Here is a 12,195-nt window from a genome sequence, read left to right as displayed (position 1 = left end):
TACTTCATACTCATTTCTTCTTTGGCAAATCTGCCCAGTAAAATCAAACTCCAATTCCTCCCAAAAGAAAAGGGACTATGCATCCAAGTAAGTCCAGACAGAAGTACACAGAAAAAGAAACAAAGACAATCACAAAAGAAAATCAACCCTAAAACCAAGTTTAAAAATTAGCACAGAAATTCCAAAATCTATCCACACAAAGAGAGATACTAAAGTGACTAACCACCTTTGTTTCCCAAGATAAAGCAAGCTATTGATTTTTTTTAAAGTCAAGCTTTCAATAACTGATATCAACAATTCGTATAGGCTCTATGTCAGCAATGAATCAAGAATTACAACCAGATGGTTAATAGACACTGGGAAGGGCACCTGGGTGGCTCAGTAGTTGACGTCTGCCTTTGGCTCAGGTTGTGATCCTGGAGTCCCGGGACTGAGTCCTGCATCAGTCTCCCCGAAAGGAGTCTACTTCTCTCTCTGCCTATGTCTCTGCCTCTCTCTCTGTGTGTCTTTCATGAATAAATAAATAAAATACTAATATATATATATATATATATATATATATATATATATATATATATATATACATACACACTGGGAAATTGTGAACATCAAAATAAACCTTCAGTGAGTAACTTAATCATCATGATCTTCAACAAAAGGAAATTTATATTCCTACTATATAAAAAAGTATCTTTTAAAAAAAGATTTTATTTATTTATTTGACAGAGAGAGAGAGAGAGAGAGAGAACATGAGTAGGGGAGCAGTAGAGGGAAAGGGAGAAGCAGGGTCCCTGCTGAGCAGGGAGCTCGATGCAGGGTTCGATCCCAGGACCCTGGGATCATGACCTGAGCCAAAGGCAGACATTTAACTGACTGAGCCACCCAGGCACCCCAAAAAGTATCTTTTAAAAATTAAATTTCTTGGGGCACCTGGGTGGCTCAGTTGGTTGAGTGTCTGACTCTTGATTTCTTTTTTTTAAAATAAATTTATTTTTTATTGGTGTTCAATTTGACAACATACAGAATAACACCCAGTGCTCATCCTGTCAAGTGCCCTCCTCAGTGCTTGCCACCCAGTCACCCCCACCCCCCTGACTCTTGATTTCTGTTCAGGTCATGAGATCAAGCCCTGAGTCAGGCTCCAAAACCAGCACAGAGTCTGCTTGAGATTCTCTCTTCCTATCCCTCTACTCCGCTCCCTACTCAAGCTCTCTCTTTAAACAAACACATAAATAAAATCTTTAAAAATTACATTTCTCATATCCCCCAGATACACATTTGGTGCACTAAAGAGATGAAACCTACAATTAGAGCACTGGTCATCATTACCACCATATCTCATTTTAATTGTAGAATGTGCATTCTTTTTCCATTCTTGGATGGTCCCAAAGAAGTAAATACAGTATAGGGAAAATAAGAAAATATTACAAATAAGGTGAGTAGAGGATTATTCATATAACTGTGATTGAGTTCAGGAGGATAGGCTCCTTCTTAGGCTCTCAAGTTAAAACATACTAAAAAGAAAAAAAGAATCTTATCAGAAAATCCTTTTCTGGGGTTAACAGATGAAAGAGCATTTAAAGTGGAAGGAAGGGGCAGCCCAGGTGGCTCAGCGGTTTAGCACCACCTTCAGCCCAGGGCATGATCCTGGAGACCTGGGATGGAGTCCCACGTTGGGCTCCCTGCATGGAGCCTGCTTCTCCCTCTGCCTGTGTCTCTGCCTCTCTGTGTGTGTGTCTCTCATGAATAAATAAATAAATAAAATCTTAAAAAAAAAATAAAGTAGAAGGAAGGGTGGGCACAAAGTGGATGGATGTGATGTTGCTGAGAAAATCATCAAAGCAGTGTGTTTGAATAGTCATTTGCCATCAAACAGGATTTCTCTATTCAGAAGAAAATTGGCAATTGGTTCAGTATTTACATCATGTTTCTAGCAACGTGGTTGGATATAAAAGACACTTGATAAGTATTTGCTGAATTAATTAATTAATGAACAAACCAACAGACAGGCCAGGCCTCCCAATAGGAGGTTGAGTTTATTTCTTCATCCCTTGAATCAGGGCCTGGTCATGTAACAAGCTTTGGCCAATGAGGCAAAAGCCATGCAAACAGAGGCTTGAAAACTACTTTTGCTTTTGGGGCTTGCCCTCTTGCTGCAAGAAATTTTTCAGTTATCACATGAAGCAACTTGGATGAGTGTCTATGGAACGGAGATGGTCTGTTCCAGCTGAAGCCTCGTAAACCCACCAGCTAGACTCCAGATGATCTGCTGGCTGACTGTAGCTACCTGAGTGATTCCCATTGAGACCAATGGATTGAGGAACAATCCAGCTGAACTTCAATTACTGACTTCCCCAAAACACTGGTACCTAGAATTCTGAGCAAATAAAATGGTGTTTGTTTTACATCACTAAGTTTTTTGGGTGGATTGTTACACTGCAATTGGTAACTGGTATTTGATTGATTAAAGATCTTACCTTTCATACATGATCCCTAAGCTAATGATATACGATCAGAAAATATATAAATGTCATTTTATTTAGGGACGGTAACTCACCCAAGTAAGAGTTCTGGGGACCGATACCACCTGGTGGCCACATATTCTGTATAATTAGCATTATTGCCTTCTGATAGATTCCGAGCAAAACCTGAAAGACAGAAAAACCCAAAGGTATAGCTTTGAAAAATAAATAATAACTTCATGTTGGTAAAGTATTTCAGTGTTAGTAATATTTTAAAGGAACATCAAAAGAACATAATGACTGGTAATGAATGGGCTGTTTACTAATGGCACCTTCAATTATTTTACTAATTGACATTCATATGTCAATTAAAATAATTTAAGAATACAATAAATTAATATTAATATTTTCTTATTTAGAAAGAATATTTAGTGTATTCACTAAAAAAGCCAGTTGCCTCCTATACTAAAGAAATCCATATTTTTGAAGTCATCACATGCTTTTATAAGCATTCAGAGCATATTTTTAAGTCAGCTCTCTCAATAAATGCAAATTTTAGGAACAAAATGAAGTCCCCACAAGAGCTCAAGTCAAAGCTAAAATACCCTGTCATAGATGGCCATTATATTCCAATATGTGGGACTTAACACAGTATTTGTAGACCTATAATTGCTGATCAGTTCTAGCCATTGTATAAAGAACTAATGATTGACAAAGATGGAAACTAAGCAGGCCAAAATTATTTTCATCTCCTAATATAACTGAGAAGCATATTAAGGGTATCTTAATTACTTATAGACTCTAATCATTATTTTCCCTTTAAACCCTCACAAAAGGTTTTGGGGTCTAAAAATAAGCCAGTAGGTAAGCTAATTACCCATCTAGCTCGCCAAAAGCATACAGATAGTCACAGAGAACCAGAACATTAAAATCAGGGGTAAAAATTAAGGTGTTTGTCAGTTTTGAAAAGCAGAAAATAGTGTTTCTTAAAATGGAGGAATAAAAAATAAAAACAACCACAGCAAAAAACAAAGCCTGAACTTCATTGTAAGGCATATTTGGAAGAAATATTCCTATTTTCAAATGAGATTCTTCAAGCTAGACAAAGGAGCTCCATGCCCTGGGAGGGAAAGCAGTTCGGAAGTCCTCATTGAGTATGCTAGGGCACAGAGTACCACATGCAGTGCTGCCATGTGAAACTTCCTTATTACTTAAAATTGTCTTTCCTTTAAGAAATGATGTTGGGGGTGCCTGGGTGGTTCAGCTGGTTAAGCATCTGACTCTTGATTTCGGCTTAGGTCATGATATCGATATCCTGGGATCAAGCCCTAAGTCTGTTTCCGTACTCAGTGGAAAATCTGCTTGAGGATTTTCTTTCTCCTTTAACCACCCTCCCCCCGCCACATGCACACACACTCGCTCGCACTCTCTCTCCCCCCTAAAATAAATAAATAAATCTTTTTTAAGAAAGAAAGAAAGAAAGAAAGAAAGAAAGAAAGAAAGAAAGAAAGAAAGAAAGAAAGAAAGAAATGATGCCAGTCCAAGGATATCCTTTTCCTATTACCAACCATTCTATAGGTATCTTTTTTGTATTTATAACTTGCTTACAAATTTCAGTAATTTGTGGGTTTAAGCAGATCACCAATCCATAAAATCATGGAAGCACAGTAAAGGGCATATGAGGTGCACAAAATCTCAGTGTTTGGCGGTAACACAATTATTGATAGGAAGCCAGAAACAGAACCAGAAATACTTCTGAAAATCACAATGCTAAGAAAGTGCTAAAAATGTCAAGGTCAAAATCTTCTAAATAATTATATTTTGGTATTTTTTTTATTCTCCTAAGCACTTTATAAGATGTTTAAAATATAGCACATTAAAAAAAACATATAGCAGGATTCTTCTTTGCAACATTCTTTATAAAGTATGAAAAAATTTAAGTCCTTTAAAACATTTTTCCTCAGGCAAACAGGTTCATAACTCTCAAATTTCTTACAAATACTGAGTGAAAACAGTTATACATGCCTTTAATAGCTACACTAGACAAATCTGGTCATTCACACAGTGCATTCTCTAGCTTCCATTTCTCATTTGTTTGACCCATCTACAAGATACTAAACTAACATATTTAATGAAAGGCAATGCATTCTCTTTTATACATAGAGGTTTACATCATATTTATGATTATACTTAGATATATGAAAAATAACATTAAAAAAAAATCAAGGTTTCTTCAGCATATGGATTAGACAGAAGATTTTCTTAAAGTGATCCAGAACTTAAACACCCTAATTTATAGTTTTAAAACTTTTCTACATTATTTTAACTTAAATAGCACTTAATACAGTTTTATATACATGGAAAAGAATGCACAATTTTCTACTAGGATTGAGTACAACTCAAAAGCTTCCTAATATGCTCAACCAGGAGCTGAGATATTACACATCAATTACTAATCTTATTCATTAAACATCTGAGGGGAATAAATGGAATTGTTCTAAAAGTGTCTTTGACTCTTACAAGTATGTAATTATTGCATATACAGGATACATATGTATTTACCTTGGCATATTATTAGTGTTCATGATTATACCTAAAATAATTTCTATCAATGATTATTACAATATTTTAAAAATATTCTTTCATCCTACTCAAAACAGAAGTCATAGTGGTATTTCATAGAAAATTAGTTTTCTGGAGTCATTAAGAACTGAGCTTATGAATACATGCACGTGCATCTATTTGCTTTGCATTGTCATTAAACAAATACTGCGTTATGAATTTTTTTTAATGTAGACAACACTATGCAGAGTACAGTATTCTCCCAGCAATCGATTTTTCAACATATGATGTAATAGAATATTCCTCTGCTAGTTTAAGTCAAAACATTAAAAAATACTTTTAATAAGCCTTTAAAAGCTACTTGTTATATTAAATTAATTCTACTTACAGGGCTCAATTTCTTTTTAACTTACCAAAATCACACAGTTTCAAAACATCATTGTGGCTGATTAAGAGATTTTCTGGCTTTATATCTGAAATATAAAGATGAAGAAACAATTATTAAAAAATGTTCCATGGACTGCTGATTGATACTATTGGTCACTATAATGGCACCTAATTAGAAATATCCAGAGTAAGGTGAATAGAAACCTATAGCAATGAAAAGCAGGGTAACACATTTTATACTGGTACATTCAAGTTTCAACTAATTTCTTTTTGAGAAACATGAAAACCCACAATTTAAGAAATATTTTTCTCTTTAAATCTTAAAGGTATTAATGGGATTTCTGAAAGGAATTTAAGAATCACTGAATTTAGACCACCATGTTTCAAGGAACTATTCTACTTTATAAAATATTAGTAACATACATTTTTGGAGATAGGATATTAAAAAAAAAGGTTTACACCCACAAAATACCTTAAAAACATATTTAAGTAGCTAGAATTATATTTACTAGAAAAAAAAACTTCATAAAAAATAGAATTTCTGTTGTGATTTTCTACATAATGTCTATATTTACATATCTCTTTAGCTTTTCTGTGTGGTTCACAATTATAAATGTCTAATGCTGAAGTTATACTGCATGAGTCAAGAAAAGACTTCTCATTTTTTCCGTGGATCTTCAGAAGATGTGGTGGGAGCTGAGTAGAAATACACAGAAAATGCTATTTAATTCCTGCCTTGGGAGGCACCTCACAATACTATTTTTAGAGTAACCATCATCTCTATCAGATGGCAGAGGTGAAAATGGAAAAAGGGAAGAGATGGGAGTAAAATCTGCAGAGAATCATGGTTTCTACTGCTAATTCACAACCATTGATTTATTACTATATACTTAACCAAATCACAGGATCACTTTAGAAATGTAGCTAGCTCAGTTCCTTATTAATAGCTTCATGTTATAGTATAGATTGTTATTAGAATAGATATTAGATATGCAGTTGACTTGGAGATCTATCTATACCACCAACAACCTTGATAAGGTAACTGGTATGAAAGTCAAACCCAAGAGAAATATAAACTATCTTTCTCTAGACATTTTCTAGACCTTTTCTAATAGGAGTTGGCATTCTTCACATGACCTTTAAGCTATTCTTAAAGTGAGACTATTTTTAAAGTGATATCCTTTTGTGCATGTATAGGTGAATTAAAATGTAGTATTCATTTATCTGATAATTCAGAGACAAGAAGTAGATACTGTAACATTTTCTGATAAACAGCTTCTGGCTTCATTATTTTATCAATATGTGTCCCATTATTGTAAAACTCTGCAATTTAAGATAGATTATCAGGAGAAGATAAACTGCATAAAGTCAAGGACTGTGCTGAGAAAGTAATTGCCCTTTTATTACTATAAACCACCCACCTCACAGCAATAAAGGACAAAACAGTTTACGGAAGCATACTCATGACCTTTATGCAAGGTTGATCATATCTACAACTTGCAATGGGCACTTTTCACTAATGGGTAGGGAAATTCAGGAAGTTAAAGTATATACTAGAGGTGGTTGGTCTAAGAGGGAATGAAAGGTGACTGTCAAGGGCAGGAAGTCAGTGACCACCTTTAAAGCCTTATTCTGGGTGGTTTCACATTACCTGCAGGACCAAAAGGCAACAGAGAACATCCCTTTGTTCTTTTAACTCCAAGGAAACTTCACAGTTCCTATTTGTTGAGTTCTTTATATCCCTAGGCATTTCTAAAGTTGAGAATAGATCTTGTTATACAAACAAAGATCTCACTATAATATCCAAATAAACTTGTCAGTCCATCCTTTTGGTGATACAGAAGGAGACTTGAAAGGTAAATGACATATCATATCCTGTACTTTCAAAATGTATTCAATTTAAATGGAACATCAATGCCCATGTAAATATTCTTAAGATAATAATGTATAAAATATTTCATTGTTAATTCTGATATTTTCTTAATATTTTCCATTTCAAAAATTCCATACTTACCTCTATGGACAATATCATTCTTATGGCACCAGTGAATAGCTTTGATTAGCTGATAGATATAACTTTTAACTTTTTCAGGTGGAACCCCATTTGGCATTTCTTCCAGCAATTCAAGCATATTCTAAAAATTAAATAGGGAGTCATTAATCTCCACAAATTACACAGGCCCATAAATCATGTATTAACAATTTAAAAAAGCATCTTGGATGATAATTCACCCAATGCACAGCATGCATTTTTAAGAACTGTTTTGTTTTCCATCTACTATCTTTTTCATGCAGAAGTAGGATACTGTATTAAATCAAAGTTCTCTTTTAAGAGAAATTCCATTCTACTCCCCAGTGCTGCCCCAAATAATAACCCTGGTACTTTCCACTCTCCCTAAAACCTTCCACACATCACTTTAGAATAGTTTCAAGTGGAAAGCAATACAAAGTAGAGATAAGATGTTGTACTGTATAAAGGAGGGGAGAAACAGTCATTTTAACACAGTGCACTATGCATGTTTAATAGAAACCTGCAGTAAAATCAAGCCTTGAAAATATTTCTGGAACACCTGGAAAATATTCTTAAAAGAAAATGATCCTTATGATTAGAAGTGATCCATGCAATCAGTACAAAAATTAAGACAGGCTGGAAAATGCTGTTGAAATAAACACAGATAGATCCCAAACAAATCAAGTTTCGAAACTTAGTCTAGAGTCAGAGACCACTCTAAAATTCATGTGAAATTTTTTATTAAATAGAAACTCCACTTAAGCTGTCTCCACTGAATTTCCAGATTAACCACACATTTTCCATTCCCTCTATAAAGTACACTGAAGTCCAAAGCATGATTAGTTTATTGTTTGTACACGACCATCTAGGAAAGCAGGTCTCAAAATGTGATCTGTGGATCTCTTGGGGGTGGTTATCAGGTCTTGCAGAAGGCCCATGAAGTCAAAACTATATTCATAGTAACACTCAGCTTGTTGGATCTTTCACTATGTTTATATTTATACTGATGACTCAAAGCAAGAATGGGTAAACTGATGGCACCTTAGCATAAATCAAGGCATTGGATTCTTCAATGCTACACTTTCGCAGTTAAAAAAAAAAGACAAAAAGCCAGTTTTAGTTAAGGATGTCTTTCTTTGATGAAGCAGTAAAAATTATAACTTGTATTAAATTTCAACTCTTGAGTATATGTCTTTTTAGGAATATATATGATAAAATGAAGAATATACATAAAGCATTTCTGTTGCATAACAAAGCAAGATGGTTGTCTTGAAGAAAATTACTTGGTGATCAAGTTGCAAGTTGAGATAGCGGCTGCTTCTTCATAGAACACCATTTTTTACTTAAAGAATGACCTACAACTGTATTTATGTTAATATGTAATGGGATTATTATTATTTTTAAATGAATATTTTATACTGCTCAGTTTTGACTCAAAATATGATAAATATTAATAGATAAAACCCACATAAATAATCTCTTAGGGTTTCCAAAATAATGTTGAGTGTAGGCGTCGCAAGACCAAAAAGTTAGAAAACCTGGTTTGCTTAATACAACCTCACAATTTTGTTCCCACCAGTCAAGCTGCATACATACAATCACCTGCTTGTTTATAACACTCTCGTACCTATTATAACAGATGCACTTGTTATTTTAATACCATTAAATATCATATAAACCAATGAAACAATGTTTTAAATAAAGAGAGTTGCTGTTTATAAGAAAAACAAAGTTTAATACTTCAGAAAGACTTAATAAAGGAAAGCCACTAAACATACTGCTGTCTAATCAAATGTGAGTGCAACAACTATAAAACGCTGGCAGGGGACAGGTGATGATGGTGATAAGAATTCTGCACTGAGATTGCTTTACAATGTTTTTAAGCTTTTGCCTCACTTTAAAGATGCTCTCGCAGGCTATGATAGTTGATGCATTATGGATATGATGTATTTAAGAAAGACTCGTCAGAACTCCAATCAGAAGACAGATACTCAAAAGGCCTTGACCCGACCTCTGAAGAGTAGTAAATGAATATATATTGATCTATTATAAGTTAAAATGCTTGAAGTATGTTTCATTTTTAAATGATTCTCCATTTAAATTGCCTTTTTCAATTAACAAATGCATAGGAGGTCCCAAATGCATGCATGGAATAGAAAGTAAGTTGTATGTCTCATTTCATATTACACTCTAAATTGATCAGTGGCAGAAAAGAATGTCCCTCAATATCCATTCTTCCCTTAGCCCATGGTAATACAATTTATAAGTAGATGCATAGGTGCTCAGAATGAAGAGTACATTTCCCCTCTGCCTTGCAGCTAGGGTGGCCATGAAACTAAGTCCTGGCCAATGGGAGGTGATAGCTGGAGCCTCCTTTTGACCTTGAGAACAAGAGTCACATCTCAGGGGTGGTAGAGTGGAAAGGCAGAAGGAAACTTCTATTTTGTTTAAGCCACTGTAATTGTATATCTCTGTAAAAACTCCTACCCTTTAAGAGCATCGTTTTCTTGCCCTCTTGAGACTGTCAATCATTAGGCACTGCCACTGATGGGAGGTCACCTTCCACTGAAAAACCACAGGGTCAAGGCAAGAACCACCGGACTGGGGGACACAAGACAGAAGCTCTGGTAGCAGCTCTGCCAATTATCTGCAGAGAGATCTCACATGGGACAAATTGGTACACAGAAGTGATTTCTCCATTTGTTCTTATTAAATTGTTATTAATCATGAACCATCACCCTGAGCAGAACAGAAATAAAAAAGACAAACTGAAATAGATCTGTCAGAATTTCATTACTTGGCAGTGAAAATCGTAAATTGCATGATTATTCTTGACAACAAAAAAAATAATATAGGGGATCCCTGGGCGGCTCAGCGGTTTAGCGCCTGCCTTTGGCCTAGGGCGCGATCCTGGAGTCCCAGGATCGAGTCCCACATCGGCTCCTGGCATGGAGCCTGCTTTTCTCTCCTCCTGTGTCTCTGCCTCTCTTTCTATGTCTATCATAAATAAACAAATAAATCTTTTAAGAAAATAAAAAATAACATAAAAGAGCTTCTGATTTTTACAGCAATCCTTTTTTATAAATATCAAATTTCAGTTTAATTTTGGTGGGGAAAGTCCCTTAGGAAAATACGTAAATTGACATAGAAATAGAAAACTTTAGGGGAACCTGGGTGGCTCAGTCGGTTAGGCATCCGACTATTGATTTTGTCTCAGGTCATGGTCTCAGGGTTGTGGGACCAAGCTCCGTGTTGGGGTCCACACTGGGTGTGGAGCCTGCTTGAGATTCTCTCTCTCTCCCTCTTCCCCTTCCCACCCTCAAAATAACAGTGTTTTAAAATGACAAAGAAACTTAAAATAATCTTCAAGTCTTGCTTGAAATGAAATTACTATGTACATTTATTTTCATTAGAAAACTAATTTGTAAAAGCTGAATTAATTCAAAAGCCACATTCCTGGTCCATCATCTTGGCAATGCTGCTTTTTATTTTGTAATAATGATAATGATGGTGATGACACTGTCATTTATGACATGGAAAACACCTGGCAAACATAATGCTCTCCAGTATTCATCTTCTTTAGAAAGCCTCATATTATCATGTAGAAATTCCTCGTTTTATCATGCAGATTCCCATAAAGACATGTATTCAAGAAGTGAAATCTAATAAAAGTAATAATTTTTATTGTTTAAATAGCAGGAAATTAGGAGCCACATACTCATTTATTAAGAAAACCTCTAAAAGGTCCATCTGAGTTCTGCCTCTCTATATATATCTCTCATGACTAAATAAATAAAAGCTTTTAAAAAATAAAAAAAATAGGGATGCCTAGGTGGCTCAGCAGTTGAGCCTCTGCCTTTGGCTCAGGGCATGATCCCACTGTCCCAGGATCGAGTCCCACATCGGGCATCCTGCATGGAGCCTGCTTCTCCCTCTGCCTATGTCTCTGCCTTTCTCTGTGTGTCTCTCATGAATAAATAAATAAATTTCTTAAAAAAATAAAAATAATGAATGAATGAACGAATGGTCCATCTGGCTCCAGTTTATTCTACTCTTGTCAAGGTAATTATTTCAATTTTGGACAATAACCAACCACTATAGGGCAGCTGCCCCCAAAGAAACTCAGACACATGTACTGATTACCGTAGTATACATTTGCCCCTAGGCCATACATCATTAAAATTGTCACTAATAGTTACCAATTAAAAAAAAAATACTAAAGCAAGTATGCAATTTGAACTGTGTGTACTTTTCCGATTTTCTCCTGAGCTTCCAATTCCTTATTTGTGGCCTCATCTACCTACTCAAGCCTCACCTTATGCCTCCTGGCACATCTTCTTCCCTCAAAACCAGAACACTGGCAATTCACTAAAGTGGGCTCCATGAGCCCAGTCATTTGCCACCCTAGGTCTGATTTAGGCAGCCATCCTATGCTTGCAGGCTGCCTTCCACACCTCTGTCATTCTATGTCATCACTGTCAATTTACTTATCTCTCCCTCAGAGGCCTTGCCTAGGTTTAATTTAAATAAACCAAGCCTAAAAATTACTTGTTGAACACAGATTCTAAAATATCAGAAGCCAAATTAATTCACTGTTGAAATTTAAGATGATCTCTGTACAGTTAAATTGCACAAAATAATTCAATATATTTCAGGGCTTCTAATGATTATGGATAATAATTCCATTTTTAAAATACTGAGATTATGAGTACATTGACAAATCACACCAGATAATAATGCTTCCTTGAATAGTGTCAGAAACAACCCTAAATA

At 35.2% G+C, this 12,195-nt stretch overlaps 1 protein-coding gene across 3 annotated transcripts in view; it reads right to left on the bottom strand.

Annotated features, from left to right (window-relative positions):
* The window catches only part of CDKL5 (cyclin dependent kinase like 5), a 215,800-nt gene that overhangs the window by 54,895 nt on the left and 148,710 nt on the right, over positions 1 to 12,195 (bottom strand). For all 3 annotated transcript variants that reach the window (XM_055338179.1, XM_055338180.1, XM_055338181.1), the window contains exons 6-8: positions 7,426 to 7,546; positions 5,438 to 5,497; positions 2,558 to 2,648 (exon numbers count right to left, since the gene is read on the bottom strand). In XM_055338179.1, the coding sequence (XP_055194154.1) occupies positions 2,558 to 2,648; positions 5,438 to 5,497; positions 7,426 to 7,546 (272 nt within the window). The remainder of the gene's footprint in view (positions 1 to 2,557; positions 2,649 to 5,437; positions 5,498 to 7,425; positions 7,547 to 12,195) is intronic.

The sequence above is a fragment of the Nyctereutes procyonoides genome, unplaced genomic scaffold, assembly GCF_905146905.1.
Source record: "Nyctereutes procyonoides isolate TBG_1078 unplaced genomic scaffold, NYPRO_anot_genome, whole genome shotgun sequence".
Lineage (NCBI taxonomy): Eukaryota > Metazoa > Chordata > Mammalia > Carnivora > Canidae > Nyctereutes > Nyctereutes procyonoides.
This window is presented reverse-complemented; position numbering and strand designations above follow the sequence as displayed.